The sequence below is a fragment of the Thermobia domestica genome, chromosome 17 (assembly GCF_964235325.1).
Source record: "Thermobia domestica chromosome 17, izTheDome1.hap1.1, whole genome shotgun sequence".
In the NCBI taxonomy this organism is placed as follows: domain Eukaryota; kingdom Metazoa; phylum Arthropoda; class Insecta; order Zygentoma; family Lepismatidae; genus Thermobia; species Thermobia domestica.
The window spans coordinates 85994682-86022601 of NC_137470.1; the positions used below are offsets into that span (position 1 = coordinate 85994682).

Here is a 27920-nt window from a genome sequence, read left to right on the forward strand (position 1 = left end):
GTTCTGATAGACAACGTCTTTTTCATTTATATCCTATGTAGATAGATACAGATTAATAGCATTATTACTGTCTTATTATTTATTTTATTTTTACCATATACTTTTCTCAACGTTTAAGTCCTTTAGGCTTAAGAAGACGGGTGATTCATGCAAATAAATTCTAGTTCATGTAAAAATTTAATGGACCCTTAATGGGAATTGAACCTGCGACTATAAGACCCAACAACGAACACGCTAGGCATTAGATATTAAAATAAAACTGACTTGCCGAACGGTCCTCAGTAACTGATTTTTTTTATTTGTAATTGTTTTACTCGGTTTTATAGTTTTAGCAGTACCTCTTTAATGACAGGGGGGGCAGGAGCACAGAATTACCACAGATAGGTAAAACACAAGCCTCTCCCAACGGGAATAGAACACGGTACCCCGTACACCAAAGGCACACGTGCTAACCACTGGACTGACTATCTGTGTAGGGTAAACAAAGGAGCAGAAATAAATATATATTGCACATTCCGACGAAACGCAAACGTCCCAATAAAAGCAATATTAAAGGAAAAATGGAAAAACCTAGTGAGCTCTTGAAAGAGCTCGAAGGTCTCATGGGTATGAAGACAAATCTTTATTCAGGTATTAATATCTCGTATAATCGCAGTTAGCTTCGATGACGCATCTTAATCTTCTCGGTAATCAGTTAACCAAGCTAGCGACATATTCGTGTCCCTGTGCTATTTCTTCCCACGCGTCAGAAACTAGCTCCCAAAGTGAGTCAGCTGTCCTTGGTGGGGGATCAGGCCAATTTTCATGTAGAGTTCTTGTAAAATCCGCCCATAGATTTTCCATTGGGTTCAAATCAGATCCTCTTGGAACCCAGTCGACTAGCTCAACCTTGGGTTCCTCTTGAAACAAGGCTTGAACTAGATGGGAATCATGTATTGAGCTATGATCTTGTTGAACTTCTACAATGCGGTCTTCAAATAAATTTCTCGCAGGGGGGAGCAAGCCATACTGCACAACATCCAGATACTTCTGGCTGTTCAATCGGCCTTCTATACGGTGTAATTCATCCACTGTATCTTTACACAGCCATCCCCAACAGTGAATAGCAACATGCTCCATTCGATGCGTTCTGTGCATGTACTGTGGATCGTAACTTTTCCTGTGGGTCTATACACAAGTCGAGGACCACCATTTGCTGAAGAGAATATCTTTCCGTCTGTGAAGATTACATGATCCCAGTTGCGACCTATATTTGCCTCAGCAAATGCTAGTCGATCAACTTTATGACTATCCGTCAATTGCTCCTTACACGCGGCTCGATATGTGTGAAGCCCTGCATCTTTAAGGCGTCGCCGAGCGGTGAGGAAGGAGCCAGGAAAACGAGACGGTATCACTTACTGCCGGGATGACATGAAAGGATTGCGACGGCTTACATCAACTAGGGCCCGATCTTGTGGGGTTGAAACCCTTTGAAGGCCAATGCCAGGTTTTCTAGACACGTTACCGGTTTCTGAGTATTTCTTCCACCAAGTATATGCTGTAGAACAGGGAACACCAAGACGTTCGCTAGCTTGTCTCACACTCATACCACCGTATTCAACAAGAGCAGTAAGCTGCTCGCGAACATTCTGACCACGATGAGCCATGACTAATAAATGAATTGCAGCTGTTTGGCTGTAGGTGATTTCGTTACTCGTAGGCTTAAGTGGAGAAACTCGTCTGCTGCGACAAGGCATACATCATATTTTCGTAGTTCAGCATTTTTCACGAAAAAAAGTGTTACAGAGTTGTGTAACACAAACAAAAAACAAACACAAACACAAACACACACACACACACACACACACACACTATATATATATATATATATATATATATATATATATATATATATATATATATATATTAGGAACATGAATAATTTACATTTTTGACGTCTGTGTTAACGTTTTCGTACATAAATTCTGGAAATGGCGGGCTAGTAAATATAACAGATTTGAAAAGCGACAGTTCGTCTGATTGTTTTTCCAAGCATTTCAAACAAGCAATTTTATATTTATAACAATGTTCCCATATATTATTAAAAAAAAGGGAGAAATAAAAACGAACTCTCCGCACGAAGGTTCGAACCGTCGCCCTTTGTTTCAGAAATTTCAATCAGCATTACTAAACCCGCTTGGCTACGGAAGGACTTAGAAGGAAATGCGTTATAATATTCATAATTGTATCGCTCCAAGCGCAGGTTGCAACTTGAAGTTTTAAATTGCCATTTTGGGTCTTTTTCAGTAATTTCTACTTAAGATATTGATTGTTTTTGCATATTGGAACTGTGCATGAAGTGTGTAACCAATATTAATCTCAGAAATAAGTAGTTTGATTTTGTTATTACATTTTCACATCGCTCGGATGACAGTACGGTTTGCAGCTAGTGTCTATATAAAGAACGGAGGGAAAACGCAATTCCCTGTGTATAGATCTGCGGGAATTGTGACGGATCTAGGCTCACTTTTTCGGACTTATTTTCTGAACGAGTTTCCAGCTTTTTGTGAAGAGGTGTGTACTAGGAGAATAAGGTTTATGGAAAGTATGTGAACTCCTTACCCCTTAGGATGCGTATTTCAATGAAAGTATGACGATAAAAATCAGTAATGTCATTTGGAGTGTCAATATTCATCTCAGACACACGGGAAACTACTGCTCGGATACTAATATCAGTCGCTTTTGATTATTTTTACATGTTACCCTCTTCCCACCTCCAGCCCTCACTCCCATGTGAATAAGAGATCAATTTGGCAACTGGGGTGTCATTATTTGACGGGTGTGTGTGTGTGAAGTGCGTTGTCAAAAGTTAGTGTTCTAGAGAAGTTGCATTTGAAAGTTCAGATATACGTCCAAAAATCCGGTTTTGGGTTTCAGACATAAATCAAAAAACAGTCTTATTAACATGAAGAGCTAAAACAGCTAATCATTATCCCAAAACCCGATTTTGGATTTATGTCTGAACTTTCAAATGCGATTTCTCTAAAACACTAATTTTTGATTTAACACACTTTACACATTCACCCGCCATTTATCTCAACGACTCCGAAAACTAGGATTGTACACTAATGTCGGATGTTTTTTGTATTATTATTATTCTTACATGTTACCTTTCCACTCTTCATCCTATTCAGATGATGTGACACAAAAAAAGGTCAGGTCATGGTGCACAAATGTATTAAAAATCACCAAATTTAATACAGTGGTCTAAAAGGAATTGGCCATTAAACATCACTACATTCATTTTTATTTGTATAGTTAATCCTACCTTCATCCTTAAAACGAAAATTTTCAAAAACGGAACATGTGTCCCTTACTTTTAATGAAGAGTGTGGATACCGAATTCTATTTTTCTAAGAAGACGGACTCGTGAGATACTGTATTTTGGCATAATTTACTAAACCGCCTCTCTCCCTTCTTAGAATGCGCCTTTCGGAAAAACTGTGATAAATACCTAAATTAGGCCATGATCCACTCATGTGTCGAAAATCATCAAAATCGGTCTAGCGGTCTAGAAGAGTCAGCCGTCAAACATTTTTACATTTTATAGATCATGTAGGACCTGACATAATACACACATGAATGCTTATGAACAGTATTTATGATGAGAGGCTTTTTTCTTTTTTTTTTCCTACCAAAAACAGCAAATACCTTCCTCCCTTTGAAACATTAGCGGGGTTTCCTCTTTTCGCTTGAGGGTGGATGATTAGCTCAGAAATGTTGAAAGCTTCCTTCCCCTCGGAAAGGAAATGCCAGTAGTGACATCTATGGATAAGTCTGCCGCAAGGAGACAAGAAATTAATGCCAGCATAGAATCGTGCAAATTTCTCATTATTTTTATTATCTTTTAATATATTTTATTGAAATTTCACAAAAATTTTCACAATGTTGTTCATCGAAAACAATTTATCTCCATTTCAGGAAAAGAATCGCGTTTTATCTCCATTCTAAGCTAGTTCAAATGGTTTGCGGGTTATTACTTTTATTTATCGATTTCCTTATGGAATTTTGATTATTAATATAATAAATTAACAAGATTAATATCGGCATGAAGCTTCTATGGATACAGTTGTATTAACATCTCTTGTTTACATTGAGCTCTTGTGCCATTTACAAGACTTCATAGACCAGAAATATATACTGAAAGGTGTTTATAGTCCATGTTAAATCGAAGCTCTTAATCCATAATAGCTGTACTCAGTCGTGCTGCGTCTTGAGCCCAATTTAGGCGACAAGGTATGTCAGCTGGCACGGACATTGACAGGGACAACGCCGAAGGTGTTGCTCTTCGTCATTTATTTTCAAATTGCATAGATCTTATTCTCCCATGCATGTCAGCTGCCTTCGGATCTTCAGTTATTTGTTTCGCTAATATTTTTCACTTTCACATATATTTTACACAAACCTTATTCTCTTCATGCGTTTCAACTGGTGTAAGAAATCTTAATGTGTTAACTAAATAAAATAAATATGTTATATAAAATTGGAAAGAACGTACACTCTTATTATTGGTTTATTCCAACTGCACGTAACACAGACTATTGGAAATTCTCAGAAAAAAATTGACCATATTCGACAAAGTTGTATCTTTTAAGAAAGTCACCACATATCTTTTATTTAAATCTTCCGAGACGGGGCAGGGGAGGTGGGAGTTAACTGAGTCCTGATATTTGATTGATTCCAACTGCACGAGTAGGAATTATGTGAAAACCTCAATGAACATATACACCATAGTATGTTAAATTCGAATAATATTTACGAAAGTTATCATAAAACATATCTCCTAAACCTTGATGGGAGGAGGATTCGTCTCTAGTTCTCAATTGATTTCAAAACCAAATAATGGAATGATTGTGAAGCCTGAAAAAGTATATGCGAAAATCTAGCATTTTTACGAAAGATATCTTGATTCAAAGTTTTTTAATAGGATGAGGAACTAATCCATCCGACATGAGGGGACGAAATTCACCGCTCATTGCTGAGTAATTTTCATCTCAAGCATCAGAAATTACGGAAGGGAGTCAAAGAAAACGTCATTATATTGCATGGAAACGGGACTTTAACTCGCTGCAGAGGTGATAATTCAAAAGCCTTAAAGAAAAGTACGACACATTACACCATAATCGAAAATTGTTAAAAATTATCGTGTAACGTACTTTTGATATTGGGGGAGGAGTGAATTAGCCCTTTCATTCTTGACAATTTTAGCCCTAATAACCCAGGCACTTTAGGTTTTAAAATAGAACTAAATGATGTAAAGCTGATTTTTGACATAGTGCTAGTACATGGTAAGATTAGTATTTTGCGAAAAGTCCCCACCTTTCCTCTGCTTGAGGAGGTCAAAGGTCACATGAGAGAATAATCACAAAAATGAAGCTAATGCCGGTACTATGTCACCGATTCCATTAATTTTGATCTCAATATGCTCGGTATGACAGCGGGAAGCTACAGAGAACGCAGTTTGAGCGATATTGCATCCTTCAAAAAATTGCCTGATTTTTAACCCTTTCACTACCAACTTTTTTTTTTTTTTTTTTTTTTTTGTTAGTCTACGGATTAAAATATTTTAGATAGTGGTTTTCCACTATTCATCCTCGAACTTTCTGCCATCTAGACAGTTTGAAAAATAAAGAGCCTCCTAGGCTATCTAAACCGATGGCACAACATTGTGCGTGTCTCACATTTGAAAAATGCTACCGGAGTTTGAATTCTTTTCATGGGTCACACTTATTCCGTAGATAGTCAACCCCACGCGCGCGGTCACTCGTTCCTCCCACTATTCTAATACCTCGCGAACTGAGGCTCTGCCACCTGGCTCCCAGCTTTTATTCTTTTGGCAGCCATGTGGCGAGCCCTGATTGGCGGAGGGTAGTGCGAGGATCGAGCCCCCGGCTCGTGAGGCTTCATCAGCTTTATTTTCAAGTGTAGGTACAAAAGTTACATTATAAGTATGTAGTTGATAAATACAATGTGCTATGGGTAATAGATACCATACTCTACATATTCTTTTTGAGAAACAGTACACAACAGCCTGATTATCACAGTAGATTTGTACATTTCTAGGATAAATACACAGTATCGCAAAAGCCACAGCAAGGAATTGAGTAACATAAATTGGGAAGGTTCGAAGACCCGTCCACTGAAAAATAACTTCATTGTTAGACGAAACCACGGCCATACTGGTAGGCGTAATGTCAGCTTATACAACTAGGTCAGGAGAGAACGCTGACCAAATAGGGAGTGGTTTTGCCTTTATGTGCAAAATGAGATTAACAACAAATCGAAAAAAAAAAAAAAAAAAAAAATTGGTGGAGTATAGCGTATGCTATAGAAAAGGACATATTAGATACGGGGGTTACCCAAACTATGTAACCTGCTAACACCTGTCTAGCTCTAGGTGACTGCAATAACAATGACCATGGGCAAGAACGAATTATGTCCAAGTAACTTATCGTTACTTGGACATAATTCGTTCTTGCTCGTGGTCATTGTAAGAGAATTAGTGGTTAGATTGACATTGATACCCAAATACTGAAGGTCTTAGTAGGCTGTAACTGGGACTTTACCACATTAATCGCCCAGGTGGTCGCACTAAGAATACGCACAGCTTGTTGTAAGTTCTCTGGTGAACCAATGAGCAAAATGTCATCATAATACACTAAATATTTAACTACGGAGCCCAGATGCACTTGCAATTCAAGCAACACAAATCGCTACATTATTAAGGGGCTAAGTGTACAACCCATAAGTAAACGGGTGAATCTAAAGTACTTTCTACAACACTTGATACCAAAATACGAGCGCATATGAAGACTAAGGGAAATATGGTAGAAACCTTGACTGAGGTCAATCTTGACGAGATAATCACTAGGTTGGGCTAAACGAGCAAGGTCAGTCACAAAGGAGAGTCACGTGTGATACTGACCTGTAGAATTTCTTCCATGGTAAGCAGTAATATATAACACGAACTGTATCTCCTTTAGGTATGCAAAAAATGGGAAATGCATTACGCACTGATTCCACTTGTTCAATAATGCCACTGTCTTCTAACTCACAAAGCACTGGCCAGTACTTAGGATTAGTTTTTCGCAAAGCATAAGGAGCCTGTAAAGGCGGATTATGCGTGACCTCAGGAACGCAATAAAATGTTGTTGGGGTATCAAAATGGATGTGAGGAAACACACGATTAATACTAAAACAGGCGAACAGAGATTCACTCTGAGAGGAATCCTCCGTTTCCGATTGTGTACCATCATCGGAATCCCGCTCAGAATCACTTTCACTAACACTGTCACTATCACCATCACGATTATGCCTGGGCATGTCTGGGCGCTGAAAGTCCCAATCGTCGGGAAGGACCTGTCAGGGCTCTTGGATGTGAAGGTCTTGCACTACATCAATGTTCTTTTCTTGTCCTGCTAAGTAGAGAAATAAGATACGGGATCCTGTGGAGGCCAATCCACAACCTCCGGTTGCAAATCAAGCTGGACAATCAATTCCGTAAGGGGGTCAGGAAACTGCATGGGTTGATGTGGCATTTCTTCTAGAGGGTTGGCTGGTGCGCCTTCGACAAGAAGCGGAGCCCAAAAATCAATTAGAGGTTGTGGGTTTCCATTATGATTCCTGCTTGGGTAAATTCTGTGGACCCTTACGCTTCTTCTTCGCCGTGGACATCGTCTGCGGCCGAAGGAACTGCTGAGGAAGTTGCACTTGAAAGCTAGGGATGGCAGTGAGAGATGCATTAAGCGAAGCTGGATCGTACTGGAGAGCAATACAGAGAAGATTGATGCGTTCCAGCAAGAATTGGCGGTCTGCTTCAGCAAGCTGGGATATGAACAGATATAAGATGAGGATATGACGAAGCTCCGCAGCATCTCGTTTACCCAGCGACGGATCCATCTGGGAGGCTAACCTAACCTAACCTAAGTATACTATCCTACTAACCCATTAAACGTTAGTGCTTTATTCAAATTTTGGACAGAATGATTAAATAGTGACAGAATGATTGTTTAATAGTTATTTATCGGCATTAATATGTGAATGAATGTGATGATAAAAACTTGCTACAACAATTACAACCTGGAGAAATCGTTCCAAAACCCGGATCCCGGAGATAAGGTGTTCAAACCCGGAGACTCCGGGTCAACCCGGGAGAAGTGGTCATCCTAAGCGTTGCTAACCTCAGAATCCGTTGCCAATCTCAGCGTTTTCAATCTGCATCAAATAAGAAATACTATTTGTAAATTTTCACGTAAATAAATTATGTACAATTGTATTATACCTTGAAAGATTTTTAATGGATACAAAACCGGGGGGTCATTTTGGGGCAGGCCCGTAGCCACCAGCCCAATAACTTAGAGGGAGGTAGAATTTAGGGAGCCGATATGAAAATATTATAGTTCATCAAATGGTAATATTTGCTCTTAAATGTTTAAGTGAAAATTTTAAGGGGGACAGTTAAATTTCTGGGAGCCCGGCCCCCGTGGATACGGGCCTGTTTCGGGGATCAGGGAACAGTTACTCCCCTGAGCTTCAGGAATACATGTACCGTACATATACTTTAACCAAGTGTTTACTAATATGCTATTAAAAGACGTGATACACTTATGGGACCCTTCCCAGCCAAACCTGAAATGACGTTCCTGATACAAAAACGTCCAAACTGTGTTCACTGTAGCTTCCATTCCGATCATTTTGAGATTAAAATTAATGGAATCGGCGATACAGAACTCCGTGAAACTCTTATTGGTTGGGCCTTCCCCCTCCCCCCAGCCAAATCTGAAATGACGTTCCTGATATATATATTTGGTCTAGGAATTAATTCGTGCGGTTTTACAAAAGATGGCGTAACTAGCTTATTGTCCCATAGTTTCATTGATCCAAACATGCGTTGAAAACTACTGTCATTGAGCATCTTGTTTAGTATATGTCAGTTGCTTGAAGCGGAAACAACAACATTTTTTCTTCAACTGAAAATGGCGCATTTTGTGCCTGATAAAGTGTTTTTGCGGGGAGTTATTCTTCATTGCTTTAACATGAAGAAAAGTGCTACCGCAAGTCATCATATTTTAGTGGAAGTGTTTGGTGACCATGCTCTAGCTGAGCGAACGTGTCAGAAGTGGTTTGCACGGTTTAAAGGCGGTGATTTCAGCTTGGAAGACCAAAAGCAATTTGGACAGCCAAAAGAATTTGAAGATGAAGAAATGAGAGCATTGCTTGATCAGGATTCGTGTCAAACGCAGGACGAACTTGCAGAAGCATTTGGAGTTGAGCAAACAACAGTTTCCAAACGTCTCAAAGCCATAGGAATGATTCAAAAGATGTCTTATTGGGTTTCACATGAATTGAAAAGAAATACGTTGAAAGAAGAAAAATCGTTTGCGAATTGCTGCTTCAAAGACAGAAAAGGAAGGGATTTTTGCATCGAATTGTAACTGGTGATGAGAAGTGGATTCATTACGAGAATCCTAAACGAAAAAAGGCCTGGGTGAAGCAAGGTGAACCAGGTCCTTCACAACCGAAACGAGATATTCATTGTGCAAAGGTTATGCTGTATATATGGTGGGATTTGAAACGTGTGGTGTACTATGAACTTCTGAAACTTGGTGAAACTATTAATGGACACCGCTATCGACAACAATTAATGCGTTTGAAGCAAGCTCTGGCCTGAAAACGACCAGAATGGAATAACAGGCATAATAAACTTATTTATCAAGATGATAACGCTCGACCACATGTCGCAAAACCGGTCAAAACCTATTTGGAAAATGTCGGATGGAAAGTGTTACTCCACCCGCGATATTCACCAGACACTGCTCCGTCTGACTACTACTTGATCGATTGCATGAATAACGATTTGATTGGACAGCGGTTCACTTCTTCAGAAAATATCGAAAAATGGATGTTTGATTAGATTGCGTCAAAAGATGAGGAATTCTTTCGACACGGAATCCGTAAATTGCCTGAAAGATGGGAGAAAGTAGTGGCTAGCGATGGACAATATTTTTGTTAACGTATTCATTTACTTTGTTTTTGAAATAAAGCTTCAATTTTTATTAAAAACCGCACGAATTAATTCCTAGACCAAATATATATATATATATATATATATATATATATATATATATATATATATATATATAACGACGAAATTGGGTTTTCTGTAACTTCCCGCTGTCACCCCGATCATTTTGAGATTAAAATTAATGGAATCGGTGACATAGAACAGGCATTAGCTCCATTTTTGTGATTGTACTCATATGACATTTGACTCCCTCTAGTGGAGAAAGCAAGCAGAGGAAAGGTAAGGACTTTTCGAAAAATGTTCATCTTACCATGTACTAACACTGTACCAAAAATTAGCTTTACATCATTTAGTTCTATTTTAGATCTCATCTTTACCTAAAGTGCCTGGGCTTATGAGCTGTGGGCATATTTCCAATGCCATAAAGAAAAATATACATTAAGTTTTGTCATAATCCAAAAGTTTTTAGTGGATTTTACATTGGAAATTTGTCCTGCATGTGTATGTGTCGACTTGCCAACACGGGGTGGATTTTACGCCCTTTTACTTAATATATTGCAACCCTAAACAGTAGGCTTATTTCTGCAGATGGAAGGAAGACATACCACGTATCATCAAAATCGGTAGTCAGTTAAGTTTGCGTGAGTTAACATGGAACGGACAGGCACACAAATGTCAAACGAGTCGAATACTAGAAACTTGGCTAACGTTCGCTTCAATAAAACCTCAACTGATCTGATACTTTTCCGAGAATTAAGTTCATTCGTCAAAGGAAATTATCTTGTTTTAGTGCCATAGAAAGTATAAAATAAATGCACAACTGGACCATAATTCGAACCTAAGTCGGCAGCTTACCGTGCGTTAACCACTATGCTACGCAATCCACTCCCTGAAGAGCCTTACATTATATTATTCTTAAAGTCGTGTTTAACCACTCAAACCATGTAGACTGTACTACAATGCTCTTGGACAACCTAATGTCTTGGTGTGATATAAACTCAGTTATTTGCTCTATTTAATAAACATAATAAGATACTGTCATAGAAAATAACAGACTGAAGATTTAACAATTTAAGAATAAGTCATCAAATACAACTAAAGTGAAATTCGATGTGGTTCTGGTAGTTCGGAATATATTCTTAAATCTATGAAATATATCTATGTTTCAGGGAGTTTGGTGGTTCTTCGTTATAAAATGCTGATCAATTTTATGTTTATTCGTTAATATATCTCACTTCCCAATCCTCACAAAATGGACAAACTTGATTTGAAGACACCTAATTATGCTGAGATCGAATGTACACAAACAGAAATTTACACAAATAATTTTGTGGTCATGAACGTTTCACGAAAATTGTTTGCCACAATAGCAGTCAAATCTGAGTGATGCTGGTACCAATTATTTAATCTACCATACACCTATTCAGTGCTTTGTACAGTTGGTGGCTCAGTTTATTATATACACCAACTATTAAATTAAACGAAATATTTCATGTCATGTGATAAGACAGCCTCAACAACTATGGGCACCAAAAGACACAAAGCCAGCAAATTCATTAAACACAGTTATTTGATTTATTCATTACTGTGATCGTAATTACCATAAACTACTAACACCAAAGCAATGTATCAAGGAAACAGCACTAGTCAACAAATTACAGGTCTCATAATGACATTTTGATTAACATTGCTGAGCTTATCGGTTTAACAATAGGACATCTTAAGTGTAGCATATTCCAAATTGCAGAATTATAATCCGCATCATATATAATCTACATCAGAACCATTGAAAAAATTTTCATCTTAATCAAAACTGACCGACAAACCTCCACATCTACAGACATTAATAGTAATACAAATATAATCACAAAAACATTGGTTACAAGCGGGGTTGGAAAAAATACAGTTTTATTTGAAAAAGAACAAAACATGTGTTTAAAACATGAAAAAGGTGTTTAAAATGTTTTAAACAGGTTTTAAAACACACACACACACACACAAAAAAAAAAAAAAACATGTCTTAAACATTTTGAACAGTTTCAAACATGATTACCCGATATTTCAAAATCGGGTAATAACTTATTTATTAAGATTTCTTGCTCTTTACTAGCAATCAGTGATGTTATTCTAATTCTTTAACAACAGGTTCTGTATATATACATACATATCATTATATATATATATATATATATATATATATATATATATATATATATATATATATATATAAGGTGAGCCAAAAGTCCTTGAACACCTGCATAAGTTTGAAAATCGACGGGAAAAGTAAAAAATGATTATGGGAACAGAGGTTTGATGAGGGGCCGCAACTTTTGGAGTGTATGCCATTCATGGCCGCCATCTTAAAATCCGCCATTTTCGATTCATGTCATTTTTTTTAAATGGGAAGAGGGGTGTATGACACATCAGGTAACACTAGCTTTAGCTCAGAAATTTAGTGGTGTAATTTGTTTTTTTCTATCTTGTACAGTTTAGAAGTTATTAATGTTCAAAGGAGGGAAATTACCTTGATACCGAATGCTACAACACATGTTCTACGTGTTGTCCATCCCGTCAATGCACAACTGTAGTCGCCGCAACCACTCTGACTGCACACGGAGGAGAATGTCTCCTGAAATTTGGTCACAGGCTTGTTGGATGCGTTCCTCCAGGTGTCTCAAATCACGGATTGTCTCAGCATACACTATCTGCTTAAGATGTCCCCATAGATAAAAATCACGGGGCGTTAAGTCAGGGGATCTGGGCGGCCACTCCACGGGACCACGGCGACCAATCCACTTCCCTGACAGTTGTTCATCCAACCATTCACGGACACCAAGTCCATAGTGTGGAGGGGCTCCATCGTGCTGAAAATAAGATGGGAAAATGCCGTCAGCGTTCAGTGTGGCAGGGAACACAAGGTCCTGCAGCAGCATCAGGTACTGTGGTGCAGTTAAGGCGTTGTAAATGAAAAATGGCCCAATGATGCGGGTGTCCCATATGCCACACCACACCATCACCTTCCCTAGACTATGTTCTCTACTCGGGTCAACCCAGTTCGGATTTGCGTCACATCAGTATCGACAATTATGTTGATTAACCTCCCCGTTCAAAGTGAAATACGCCTCGTCGCTGAACAATATGCCCTTGGCGAACGCAGGATCCAGTTCGTGTTGTTCAGTAGCCCACATGCAGAACTCCAACCGGCGATCAGGGTCATCCTCGTTCAGTTTATGTTGCATGTACAGCTTGTAAGGATGCCACTGATTGGCGTGCAATATCCGGACAACGGAGGATTGGCTTATTGCACATGCTAGGGACACGACGGGTACTTCGTTTAGGACTTTTCACAAACGACGCAACAACCGCCGTTGCAGTTTCCTTATTGGTGGCAGTCTTTGGTCGCCCACTACGTGCCCTATCTTGTACAGAGCCCGTATCCCGGAATTTGGTGATCACATGAGCCACCGTGCTGTGCGATACCGGTTCTCTGTCTGGGTGCCGTCTGTTGTAGTCAGCTACTATTGTTCGGTAGCTGCGTTCCCCTGATATAAGGATGATTTCGATCTTCTGTTCACGTGTCAGACCCATTTTAAATCACCGGGAACAAAGAGAGAACTAGGTTAGTATCAAGGCAATTTCCCACCTTTGAACATTAATAACTTCTAAACTGTACAAGATAGAAAAAAAAAAATTACACCACTAAATTCCTGAGGTCAAGCTAGTGTTATTTGATGTGTCATATACCCCCCTTCCCATTTAAAAAAAAATTGACTTGAATCTAAAATGGCGGCCATGAATGACACATACTCCAAAAGTTGTGGCCTCTCATCAAACCTCTGTTCCCATCACTTTTTACTTTTCCCGTCGATTTTCAAACTTATGCAGGTGTCCAAGGACTTTTGGCTCACTGTACACACACACACATATATATATATATATATATATATATATATATATATATATAGAGAGAGAGAGAGAGAGAGAGAGAGAGAGTAGATGGATACGTAGATAAATAGATATAACTCTCTTAGGAAACAAACCGTGCAAGGTAGACAAAAGCGGTTTTTTACTGGATACCACAAGTGACAAGAAGGGACCTACACAGCATTCTAATATATGGTGGTGTGACGAAATTAGGTACTACTGCAAATATCTAGGAAACAAATTACCCAACATAGATGGTTGTCAAAAAGTATTGGAAAGACCTTAATCCAGAAAAGGATCGGCAAGTGTTGATAATATGTATGCGTTTCAAATATACTTACCCCTAAATAACCCTTATCACTACTCTCATGCGATCCCTGTTTTCATTCTTGATATCTGAGCATTTGAGATTAAGAAATAAATCGCTTATACTTTGTTTCTCGGAATCATATGTTTAACCCTTTAGCTGTGAGAATTTCTAAAAACAAAGATAGTTAAACTAAAATTTACTGTTCCTGAGTATAACTGGGTAAAATTTATTGTTATGGCTGGTTATAACAAACTGTTCTGCGAACTCAGAAGATTTAACAACCGGTTCTAGCGAATCGATCGGAACTGGCTGAATAGCACCACTGCTTGTAACCGACGTTTTCATTTATTTTATCCCTGTTAAGACTACAATGTGTTGGGTACAGAATATTTCAGTAGAGATTAGTAATTCTCAACTTTTTTCATATTACGACCCCCTTTTATTACACCCTCTTGTCAGTAACTCTCATAAGTGCTTTCTTGGTTGTAATAAGCTTTTTAGGTAGATTTTAAAATCTACTTACTGTGGAGAGTTCACACTATCAATCAATATACATGGTGAAATAAAAGTCCTCACCACCCTTGTGTGTTGAGAACGGGTTGAGGGAGAATGATTAAACTTGAAAGTGGTCTGACACATCAGATAGTGCTATCAAGTCGTGTCGGCCATCTTTGATTGCAATTCGAAATTTCAAATAAAAAGGGAATCATTTTACATGTTTTAAGGTTAGAATTTTACCAGAAATACGCTTGTGCGGTTATTTTAGCCCTAAGACAAGTTATTTCAAACTTACTGTTTCTGAAAGTTTTCTAGTTATGCCCTCAAGGGCTAAACTCACGCATCGTGAGGCGGGTGAGATTTTAGTTGCAAAATTTCATTACTATTTCAGAACACTGATGCTAATAAAATTATTTTAAAATAATAAATTTTCTAAAAGTAATATTTGGAGCACACTTCACGTTGTGTTAACTTTAGAATATTTTCTGCAAGTCTATGTCATTGGTTCCTTTTCTCTAGCCAATAATTAATTGAAGAAAAGTAATGTTTGGGGCGTTCAGAGCACAATGGATCCAAGTCCATTTTCAATAATGTTCAGTTTTACTCAAGAAATGAATTCTATTCCAAAACGTAATATCTTCGCAGTCGAGAGTCCGAAATAAATGTAACTAAAAAAAGAAAGAAAGAAAAAAAAAGTAAAATGGCGTAGGATAGTTTCATATGACACCAGCTAGACAGGGGCATCAATGGGGTAGGAGGCAGCCACCCCCAACCCCACCCTGAATCTCAGTAAGTTAGTTTTAGTAAGTAAGTAGTTTGGGGACAGTAAGGCAGTTTTAGAAAGCTTTAGATAAACAAAGTCCAACAGAACAAGTTTGAGGTCCTTACCAGGTTTACCAACCGTCCCGATTCTGTCGGTACTGTACCGGTTTCTGACTTATTTGTCCCTCGTCCCGATCGGACATTCGTCGGGATGCATATTGTCTCGATTTATCGATTTTCAGACTTAATTAATATTTTACTGGGTCATTTTTACAAAGAAATAGCATTCATTTACATGCAATTTTATGTACAGAATCACTTGTAACAAATGTGTGTTTTAATTTGACTCATAAAAATAGCAGCTCGTCTTTAATTTATAGTTATTCCCTAATTGTTTTGTGTTGATAATCCAGCCGATTATGATGATAGTATTAATATATTCCATGCAGCTTCCATGCTGCACTAAAAATATTGTTTTTGCAATCTCTTTTAAACGTTGTTTATGTTAAATAAATTACAATTACTTTAATTTGAATTTTTTGCATGATAATAGCCAAAGAATAAGACTTGATTTCAGTAATACTTTTTTGTCAGTAATTCCTTAACAATGTTATACACTCATTTGTGAAAAAAAGAAATCTATACAGTTTTCTCTCTAAAGTTTGTTTATATTGAATAAATTGCAGTTGTTTTGGTTTGAATTTGTTACATATATTGCTTATACTTAGTGATGAGCAGTGGATGGGAAAATAAAAAAAAAAATAAGGTGCCGCATTCATCCAGGTTCGTGTTGTTCAGCTGATTATTTACATTGTTTTCAACGACTTGCCGTATGTGTAGTTTTCTCCGGGGGGGGGGGGAAGCGGGTTCCAACACCGGTTGTTCCGTCCCGATTTTTTCTTAAGAGAAGTTGGCAACCGTGGTCCTTACACCGAATAAATACGGAGGAAATATATATGATCAAAACTGGAACGTTGCTTAGGCCCAATTTCCAGAATTTTAAGCAGGCCCGAAACTCGGAAGTAGATCCACCTTTGAAACCCTAGGCCAAAAAATAAACAAGAGAGCAATTTAGGCTTATAGTTCCTTACGGTCAATAAAAATGGTGATCAACGTCTGTATTTACTCGGTATAAGGACTTCAATTTTTTTCTGTGGATTTTTCTCAGCAAAGGGTTTCTAAATCTGCATTACTGTTCCTAACATCTAAAATTGAGGCTAGGGGGCGGATGACGTCTAACCGGACGCCCCTCTCTAGCGGCAATCATATAAAACTCTAGGTTGCACCTTGTCATGTAGTTTTTCTTTTTCATTTTGGATTCTTTTTTTTTCTCTAAAGATGTATATATGAAGACTGAGAACCAACACTATCAACGAATGCCTGCGATATTGCAGAAGCACAATTTAGCAAAGAGCCCTTTTTTGTTTTCTGAACACAACACAAAAACTTGTTTCCATAGTAATTCTTTTTTTTATTTTTTAACATCAGTTCTATACGAAGTCCAACCTTCTACTACGACACTTTATCGCAAGTTAACTGATAAGCATTTAAACAGTACAATAAACGTTTAAAACAAGGGGAAAAAAGAGACAAAAGAAATTGTAGATCACCACATTGACCTGCTGTAGCCACGAGAAATCAAAACATTCACATGGGAAGAAAATAGTCTTTCGAGTGAGAAGCACTTTTTGACCATTTTCTTTCTCTGGCAGATTTTTTTTTTTTTTACAAAAATGAAATAAAATAACAATAAGTATATGTTTAAAACAAGTCTTAAAAAATACACGTGTTTAAAACAAAATGTTTAAAACGTATATAAATTTTGGTTAAAACAAAATCAATTGTTTAAAACAAGTTTTAGTCATTTGTTTTAAACATTTGGTTTTAAACAAAACAACCCTGGTTACTAGCACCAAAAAATTGGGGGCGAAACGTACTGAAGCAAAACGAGGAATGAATTTTTGGACTGTATAAAACTCAATGTGTATACACGTATGTCTCCTTCATATGTGCTGCCGTACTCCTTTTTCAGTACAAACGCACTTTTTCATCGAGTTTGTGTAAATGCTACCCTGGCATTTGACTATAACGATGGGATTTCCAACTGTAGCTAAAATATTAAATTCATTATGTACCAAATATTAATGAATACCGGAAAAATTCTTTTATCGGACTGACAAAACTACAGTAGGTTAATGGTAAGGTCAACCAACGGAGGCACCATGAGGTTGTGCAACTCAAAGTGGACGAATTTTAAAGCCCAAACCTGCATCTAATACAGAATTTTCTTTTTTTCTGCAAAAATGAAATGAAGTAAGGTCTAGTTTAACATCCAACTACTATGTAGAAAAGAAGATAGTAAATGCAAGTGAATGTTAATAGAATGGCTGGTGGACTGATAAAATCGGAACGAAAGAGCCCGAACTAAATTTTATGATGTTTGTAATTATGCTGTGTAAATTAAAAAGAGCATTTTAAGTCAATCGAAAAACTTTCTTAAAATTAATTTGCTTTATCTTGTTACAGTTGCGCACTTAAAGTACATCTTCAAAGCAAGATTGAAACTTTCCCACTTATGAAGAGAATGTGAGTCACTGTTCGAATCTGTGCATCGCTATTAAAACTGTCAGTGCCACCGTTAGACTAAGACACACAATAGGTACAATGCTACCCTAAAGTGTATTATATATATACAGAATGTGTAAATGAACTATACCAACAAGCCGTAAGAATTGATTCCTCAGATCAAAGTAACAAAAAAGTAAACCATATGGACCTGCGGAGAAAGGTACATAGTTTCAAATCTAAGGCCACCCAAAAGCCTGAAAGAGCTACATTGTGCCACGCACCACGCGTTACTTCAATCACGATAAACCATGGGGTGGCGGTTCATATCAGTGTAAAAGGAAGTCACCTATATGCCATCCAAAAATGCATATTCAGCAATGTGTCCGCAAGGGATTTCCTATAGTGCATAATTTCCCGACATGCTCCCAAACAGAATTCTTAGACATGCCCTCACTTGAAAGTAGGCCGAAAGCAGGGAAAATATAAGCCTTAAAAAGCAGTGAATGCGTCGACAGGAAGTCCGAAGTGCTAAGGACTGCTAGCTCGACGGTTCCTCGTGTTTGGAATAACGCATACTGCGATGTATTATTTAACGACATATTTCACGTTTTTTATACGTATAAGCGTGAAACAATATATCGCAGCACGCGTTATTCTGAACACGAAGAATCGTGAAACTTATGGTCCCTAACACTTCCGAGTCCCTGCATTCAGTGATCACTGCTGTCAAGTCTTACCTTTTATCTACTTTAGGCATACCTACAAGTTAGAACAATGTGAGAATTTTGTTGGGAGCATGTCTGGGAATTATGCCCTGTGGGGAATCCCTTGCGGACTCACTGCACATTGCTGAATTATGCATGGCGTGAGTGTGACATCCTGTACGTTACGGACTGTCACTTCACGATTCTTCGTGTTCAAAGCAACGCGTGTTGCAATTTGTGAGATCCATGTTTTGAAAGGTCCATGCTCTGAAAATATGTACCTTTCTCCACAGGTCCATATGAACTTTTTTCTTATTTTTTACACAAAGAACAGCATTTTTTTACTTTGTTAACACCCTGTATATACAGAACATAAGCAAACAATCTTCGAGCGGAATAAAAACTATCAATTGTTATTAGCAACGAATGACATAATTTTCAGCGCTATAAAACTCGGCTTCTCTCAGTTTTCTCCAAAGCTACGAATGAGAACATGGCCTCAGAGATATCGTTTCCTTCATCTTGATGTGATCTATCGATTGATATATGTCTTGCCTTTGGGGAGGATTAAAGTTTAAAAATTACAGTTTAAGAGTTAATTGTAATTTCGGGCTATATCTCATTAACCATACTGTGTATTATCATCATAGAATGGAACCTCAACAGGCGGTGTGGTTATTCTACAGTGTTAATTTTTAACTTTACAAGAAAAAGTTTATTTCTCGAAAACTAAGCATGAGGATTTACCACCCCTATCATTTTGTTCAGCTCAACGAGATCTATCGATTCGTGTATCTCATCTTTGCAGATTGTTTCTCGGTAAACGCTAACAAAATTGTTGAATTTATCCTATTTTACTGCACTCTTATCGCAGTATTACCATAGTTTCGGGATTACAGAAAAATTCGTTCCCTGTTGTCAAGCATTCAACAGTTCTTCATATACCTACAATATCTCATATACATTGTTACTATGCTTATTAGATACGGAATCTATAAAAGAGTAACTGCTTTTAAGGTTAAAATTCATATACTAACTTCAAACCTGTACTGGCGGCTTGGGTAATCCACTCCACCTATGTCCACTAGACTTGCAAATTGCGCATTTTGATGGTCTTTCAAAAATTGCAGCACAGGAACAACTCCTTCTGGGGCAATCAGAACTTCCAATTCATCACCTGCCGTTAGCTGCACCTTTTGAACATACTTAGGTAGACACTCAGCAACGTATTTCCCAAATTCCGTCAAATTTGAGCGTTGTACTGAATCGAATTTACGAACAGTAGCTGAAATAAAGGAAACGAGATTACGTTAGATATTTTACAATTAAAAACTTATGCATACTAACATTCAGAATTTTCCATTCAATTTTACGCGAATTTTACACTACAATTATGATAAAATGACGAAATTATCGTACTACGTGTAATAGGAGCGTAGAAGCAAAATCATGTTTTGTGAACAGCTAATCTGCTGACTTCAAATTCAGCTATAGCAGCGTTTCCCAACCGGTGTGCCGTGAATGGGCCACTGGTGTGCCGCGAGGAATGGAAACAAAATAATTAATTTTATAGCAATCAAATTGCAAAACCTATTGAAAATTGATAATTTGTATTTTACATTAATATGAACCTCTACTATGAATCTACAATTTTAAGTTTCATACCGTGTTACTTTTCTGTACATTTCTAATATTGAAAAAAGTATTTGTTATCATTGTTATGACCATTATTGCTTCTTTATTGTTACAGACTATTTTGTAACTTGAAAATTTAAAATATCATTCAATCCTTTCGACTAATTACCTATATTTGTGTTTTAAAAGTAAAAGAGATTTGTTTGTTGGATCGTTATTTAGTGATCTTCCTTCTTAGTAAAAGGTTGGATACAGTTTTTAAAAAGAAAACGTATTTTTAAAAACCTGAGTCCAATATTTCATTGCAATTGTTTTCTATTTTTAAATTAAAATGAAAAATAATCATAATGATTTACCAGCGGGAAAAAACAGTGATCGAGCTTTCTTCTCTGTGAGAAGATTAATAATCACAGAAAAAATACCACTGTGTTTTATATTTACAAATAATAATATCTATAAGTGTGCCGCGAGAATCCAAGTAACACCCGTAGTGTGCGCAAGTTGAAAAAGGTTGGGAAACGCTGAGCTATAGCTTTAAAAAATCATACAGAAATATTGGAGGTTGTTATTTGCATTTACATAAAATCTCCATTTACAAAAGACTTAATTCGGTGAGCCACTTACCACTCACTTGAAGATGAGTCACCTGACCATGAACATCCTCGATAAATGCAGGTAAAGAGTATTTTAGAATGTCCATTTCTTACAACAAAGTCATAAAACTACCATACAACATATAAGGATTATGTCCTAAAATTAACATAAAAAATTGATGGCTTTCGAAGAGTCCTTAAAATCCCTATGACTAGTAACACAATTCAAACTTAAGAAAAACAACAAATTTCATCATCCTCCATCTGAGTTTGACATGGGGTAGGTGCCTTTGATATTGATTTGAATCAGAAATTACGGAAATTTAAAAAAAAAAGTCTCACACAAATTTATGAAATTTCACTACATGTACTACTTGTGAACAACATAACTCTTACTTGTAATAATTTCAAAGATGGAAGCCACGGAAATACATTAATGCCGAAAAGTTCAATTTAATTATAGAATGAGTTCTTACTTCAATGTCAATATTTCACATTTAGCAATTTAAAGAATAAATAAAAATTGAACTATCAATTAAAGGTGCTAATTTTTGCTACTCGAATTATAGATTAACTAGTAAATTTCCCTATAGCTGAAAAGAAAGTCATCTTTCACTGTACTTAAGCAAACCCTGATTATACAGAAGATATGCACTGCACTTACTTCATTTGCGACAGCAAATTAGGTGCCTTGTATTAATCGCCTATTACACTCACCAATGTTACTTTAATTCCAAATTTATCCCGTCAATGAACAATCAAGAGAACTCAACGTTAATTCAATCTTCCCCTCCAAATGTCATCCTCTCTTTCTCGAAAACTATCAGGGTACAAACAAAACTCTTTTCTGTACAAACGGTACAAGCGATTTGTTTTGGAATGGTATATTTCAATTTTTTGTGCTGTGATACGGGGGCTATCTTGGCGCCAAGAATAGCCCCCCCAGTTGACCTCTCAAGTAACCCTGTAAAAAAAATGGTACAAACGAAATTATTTTCGGTACAAATGGTACAAACGAATGACCTAGCCATTGTTTCAATTTTCTAAAGTGGGGGGGGGACTTATCTTGCCATACGTAAGGTACGACGTAGTACTTTAGCGTTAGTTCGTAGTTGAGGCGTACAGAAAACAAAAATTCAATATGCATGAAAATGACTGATAGGGTTGTTTTCAAAGCTAAACCAAGTTTTCTTATCAGCAGTAAAACTGTCAAAGTTTATTAGCGGCTATGTGCGGTTTGTCAGTCAGTTGGATGTTGTCGGTACTATAAAAATTTAGTCGATCTTTCTGTCGCCAGGGTAGCAGATAAATAAAACAAGAATAACCACAGGTCATTCAACGAAGTAATTTTCCGTATTAATACAATAATAATAATAATGTGATAGTTTTTACGTCTGAGCCGCTTCGGGCTACTGTGCATTTTTGGTAATGCTCGGAAAATAGAATCGATCCCGGCGCGCCCGTTGGACCGATATTGTATTTTTACCCGTATGAATCGGGTTTGATTGATTGACCCTATGAATCCAGTTAGCTGGTAACCCCGTGTTTTTTTTTTTTTAATGAAAACAAGCTTAGTCTGTCATTATAATGTGAACGGTGTGTTGTTTCACTTTATTACCGTAACACAAATTGTTCTATTTATCATGTACGAACTCGTAATGAGTCTATCGGGTCAAACGAGAACATCAGGTCTAACGGTCGAGTAAAACAAATGCAACGGGTATCGGGTGGCTACCCGAAATTTGAAGCACTAATTATAGGTTAAAATCATATTTAAGAGCTCTAACTGTTTAACTTAACCGACCAACGAACTTGCGGTTACGTAAATTAAAATGCTCAAATCTAAGTTATTGCATTATATTATTGCAATGAGCATGAACGTGATTTACTATTAGGAGTTAGCGTGATACACTAATGTTAGTATTTTATACATAGCATTATTATTATTATTTCTTGTTTATGCCCTTCATGCATCTTAGAATCTATCTCACATAAAGCTCTATATCAGACCTCATTGAAAATTATTTAGAAAATTCTCACATAAATAGATAGAATAAACAATTGGAACTTTCCACTTCAAGAGTTTAAAACATGTCCTCGTTTTCGGTTTCCTCACTTTCTGAGGACGATTGATCCATCTCGATGACATGATCCTTGTCTTCATCAAAAACATTTTGCAAGACAGGATAACTGTTCAATGTCCTCGATATTCTTATGTGGTTTCTCCATTTTTCAGGAGTAACTGAGTCCGCTGTATTTTTCAAAACTGAAATAATTTCTCAATTGCAAGATAGAACACGCCTTTTTATTTCTGACCAAACTTACTCCATAGGGTTGAGCACACAATGGTAAGGAGGTAATCTTAAAACAATGTGGCCGTGCGAAAAAGCAAGTTCATCTCTTACGAATTTCTCCTGTTCTCTAGGTGTCTCCTGAATAAGTTCCATTAAAAGAGGTTTTGTTGGAACTGGGTGAGATACATTAATTCCAACATTTATCATGTACTGAATTATTTTATCTTTTGGCCATGACATATTAGGAATTGGATTAAGAATTCGCGAGTGGTATCTGGCATTGTTCATCACTATAACTGATGGCTCTTCCAATCACTTTGACACAGAATTAACAAACCATTCCTCGAAAACCTGTGAGGTCATCGTGCCATGGAGTCAGCTGGGACATTTAACATGTTTGGATGTGTTACTAGAAGAGCATCTTGAACAAAGCCATTTTGCCCACAACAGTGCACAATTACTATTATTTCCCCTTTTGACGCAGGAGTTGTAACTGTGCAATTGTGTGTGTCAACACTCCAGTTTTTCATCTTGCACGTGTCATTGTCGAACTACGACTCGTCCAAATATACATCCCTATATCCTTCTCCACGCAGTCTATTAATTTCTTCCAAGTAACGGTATCTCCATGCAACTACTTCCACAGACTCGGATGTAGCTGTTTTACGGAGAACTCTTTTATATGAGAAACCCATACTTCGCAGTAGTCTTCGCAAAGTTCCGTCAGAATATGGGAATTCACAGTCTGTCCCGGCAGTCTTATCTTTCATTGCTTTCCCTAAAATGCGTGTAGGTGATTCCCCTTTCATATAGGATCCGTACACCGTTCGTCGGACTAAGTCTCTCGTGAAATCGTCTATCTTATCAAAGGATGACTTAATTTTATTGACTTTTTATTTGGTTTGTGTCTTACATGATGAAACATCCTGAATCGAGGAAATTTTCCTCATTGTGGTTATATTAAACACCAGTTGTGTCTGCTGTAATTTTATTTGTTTTTTCTTGGCAAAATACCCGCACTTTTTACTATATCACGCACATACTCGCATACATTTCTCACAACAGACACATTGTTTTCTAATTTTCGAACCGTTCCCTAACGAGTATTGTTTCTTTTTTGTCGGTGTTTGCTCATTCTGATGGCTGGGACCTAGATTATTTTCTTGTTCTGGCAAGGAAGACTTCTACAACCACGGACGGAAAAAATCAGACATTTCGACAGGTCACAGTACACTCACTTTCTGCATCGAAAATTAGCTAAACAGAGACAAACATCACTACCTAAACAGAGCCAAAGTAGGGACATGCATCAGGGGTTCTCTGATGTTCCCACGAGACGACATACCCAAATTGACATCTGTGCTTCTGTGTAGTCTTTGAAGAAGCGGGAAATTCATATTACTATACGCATATAACCGCCACCAGGTTATAGAAGTATTTTGTTTGTGGACGCTCTGTATATTTCATAAAGACAGTAATTATATTTTCGATTTATACTTTATTCTGCGACGCAAATAAGTTCTTTCTTTGGTGGGAATTGCTTCCTTCCCACGCAATTGAACAAAAAAAGTCTTTCATTGTTTTTTCATATATATATTTAAAACATTGCTTTGTGGTGAGAACATTTCAGTGGGCGACGAACCTTTTCAGAGTTTCTCCCTGACTTATTAATATGCACCGTATGTATTCTACAGATATTTGGAACTGAATTAAGAGCTTTCTTTAATCGTTTATGGAAATATTGCAGTAGATTAGAGCAGACCAGGGTAGAGCAGGTGTCCAAGCGTCTGATCGTCGCCAGTCATATTGCTTTTCCAGTTCGTTATCTGTACTTTCACACGGCCAAGTTATCGCAATGTCTCGTGCGTCGTGGCCAGCGGACTAAAATAAACATCAATTCTTTTCCATATTCTGTTTGCATGCATTTGCAGGTGATTTAACCTGAGTATTTTTGAGAATGAACTGCCAACATTGACGAATCCACCAACGCAGTTCGTATCTCGAACCTTTTGGTTCGGGGAATGTGACTCCAGGTTTTGAAACAGTAACCACGCACGTTGCGTCGAGCTTCAAGTATAATATTATGCTAAGGGGCATAAGCTATTAGCCGATGAAGGACGTTTTCGTACAGCTAGCCCAAATCAATAAGTCCAAGGTTCATATACCTAGTGCGCCAAAAAGTTATAAACGCGCCCTTCAACATTAGCATTCCACTTTGGAGACTTATTTTACCGAAGACCCGTGTCGACTCTCAAGGATTGTTTGGAGCAGCAAGTAGATTGCTACGTGGGATTATCCCGGCAACTTTTCCTCCAGTGCTAATCCCTCAAGTGCGTCAATGGTGTGAGAAAGTCATTTATAGTGAAATCTCAATTATAATCTTCTATATATAAATCAAGGTGATAAAGGGCTACAGTGTATTGAAAATGTAAAGTGCGATTTTGATGATGGAAATAATTATATATATTATATATATATATATATATATATATATATATATATACATATATATCTCCAGTGTTAAGTGTTGTGATCGTTTCTCTTCATTATTTTTCTTTTTAATAATATTCTAATAAATAAGCACAATGTCATTTAACCCAATGTGTTTTCGTTGAGTGTGTGAATGATGTTTGTGTGCTTTATGGTCTGGATGACCGTCTGATCGTCCGTGAGGTTTTCAAGACGAGACATCCGAATCCCTCGGCGCCTAATGCTCATCTCATCATTGAGACCGACGAGCAATTTGGAAACAATTTTGTAATCCCTTTTTGGAGAGATCCTTCAACGTCCTACCTAGGTAAGTCCAATCTCAGGAGAATACTTATTGGCAGGACCACGGAGGACAGACTACGATCCGGCGATTACAAATAAATGGTACCCGAACAGTGACCCGATACACTTGACTGTCACAAATAATTGGCAGTCCGAACAGCGACCCGATACCTGGTCGGTTACAAATAAATGGCATCCCGAACAGCGACCCGATACTCTGGTCAATTACACACATATTTCCAACTCCATTCTTTAAAACATCATGCTAAAAGTATGAGAAGTTTATAATTGAAATACTTGATTATATTGAAGTTACATCTGATCATTGTATATCCATGAAAACAAAACTTTCATAATTATGTTCACATTAGTTTAATTAGTTTAACTAATAACTATACCAGCCACGTATTCTGGGGCAACTTATTATTCGACAGGCCATCTGTGTATGATGGCAATTTAATACTTAAGAAAACAAAGAAATGCGTTAAAAAGCATTATATTAAGTACAAAGATCCTCATATTTATTAGCGAAAATGCAGGTCAATATCTGAGTAATAAAGCTATCATTATTAATTTCCTCTGTGTAGTATCCTAATTTGCAGTTTGTCCAGTTTTTATACATGTGATGAATCACATTAGAAAGATATTGACCAATTATTGACCTGCCTAACTATATCATAAAGTGAGAAATAATGTACTTACGAGCAGAGCAAACAAACAGAAAGAATCTTTATTAAGCCTACTGCTAATATTATTATTATCAGCAGTAATAATAATGATAACTAAATTCCTGGCGTAACAGCCCTTAGGAGGCCTGGATTTCTGGCACTCATTTCTGTGGGGTGATGTGTTGTCAGCAGATCGGCTACCCTCGCCTTTAATGCTGGTTTCCAAGACTGCAGTTCCCTACTTTTTTCTTTCAAGTAGCTTCCCAATTGTCCTCACAACGCTGGGTAGACGAGCAACGCCAACACTGGTGAGTACAAATGGTTACACCTGTCTTTCCTCTGACCAGACTCGGCACTGCTTAACTTTCTCTGATCTCACGGGGGTGATATTCCAGTGTAGCTACGGCGTTGGTAATAAAATAATAAATGCATATTGAAATAGTGAGGAAATTAACAAGGAAATATACGGAAGTACTAAACTGACTCCCTGGAGTTACGGTCTATGAGGACTGTACCTGACCAATGGCACAATACAACCACCATCAGCTACGCACTGAAAATATTCGAGATAGGATAATCTCGGTTTTTAAACTGTGTTCCTATTTCTTTGCGCAGTGCTCGAAGTGAAGATCTAAGGAAGTATACCCCGCATACTCCCCCTCTTCTATTTAGAGCATTGCCTTTACGTCACTTATGGAGAAAACATAACACACAGGCTTAGATCGGAAGTAGAGAAGTTTTGCTCTATTCGATAACATTTATGTGCTTCCCGACATAATTTACATCACAGTAACTTGTGTTTTAAGCTGAACAAAGTAGAATAAAATAGCTTTCATATATTGTCACATGACGTGGGCTGATTGCAAAGCTCAGCACCAAAATGTCCCTTCTTCAATCACACTAATACAAACTTATATTAGTGTAAAACCTACGGATGCCAGACGGAGCAAACGTTGTACAATGCTATTATGATAACCGTAATGGGGTTAGTCATACTGAGAGCTGAATACAGTTCTACCTGAGTTGGAACGGGAACGCCGGAATCTAGTTACAAAGAAGGATTTATGGTAGGGACAAGCAAACCATTAGATCTTCACCTTCGAGGAAAAAAAAATTGGTTTGTTCTGTC

General features: G+C 37.5%; 1 protein-coding gene across 2 annotated transcripts in view; it reads right to left on the reverse strand.

Annotated features, from left to right (window-relative positions):
• The window catches only part of LOC145673801 (NADH dehydrogenase [ubiquinone] iron-sulfur protein 3, mitochondrial-like), a 116567-nt gene that overhangs the window by 24857 nt on the left and 63790 nt on the right, over positions 1–27920 (reverse strand). For both annotated transcript variants that reach the window (XM_081743563.1, XM_081743562.1), the window contains exon 3: positions 19867–20114. In XM_081743563.1, the coding sequence (XP_081599689.1) occupies positions 19867–20114 (248 nt within the window). The remainder of the gene's footprint in view (positions 1–19866; positions 20115–27920) is intronic.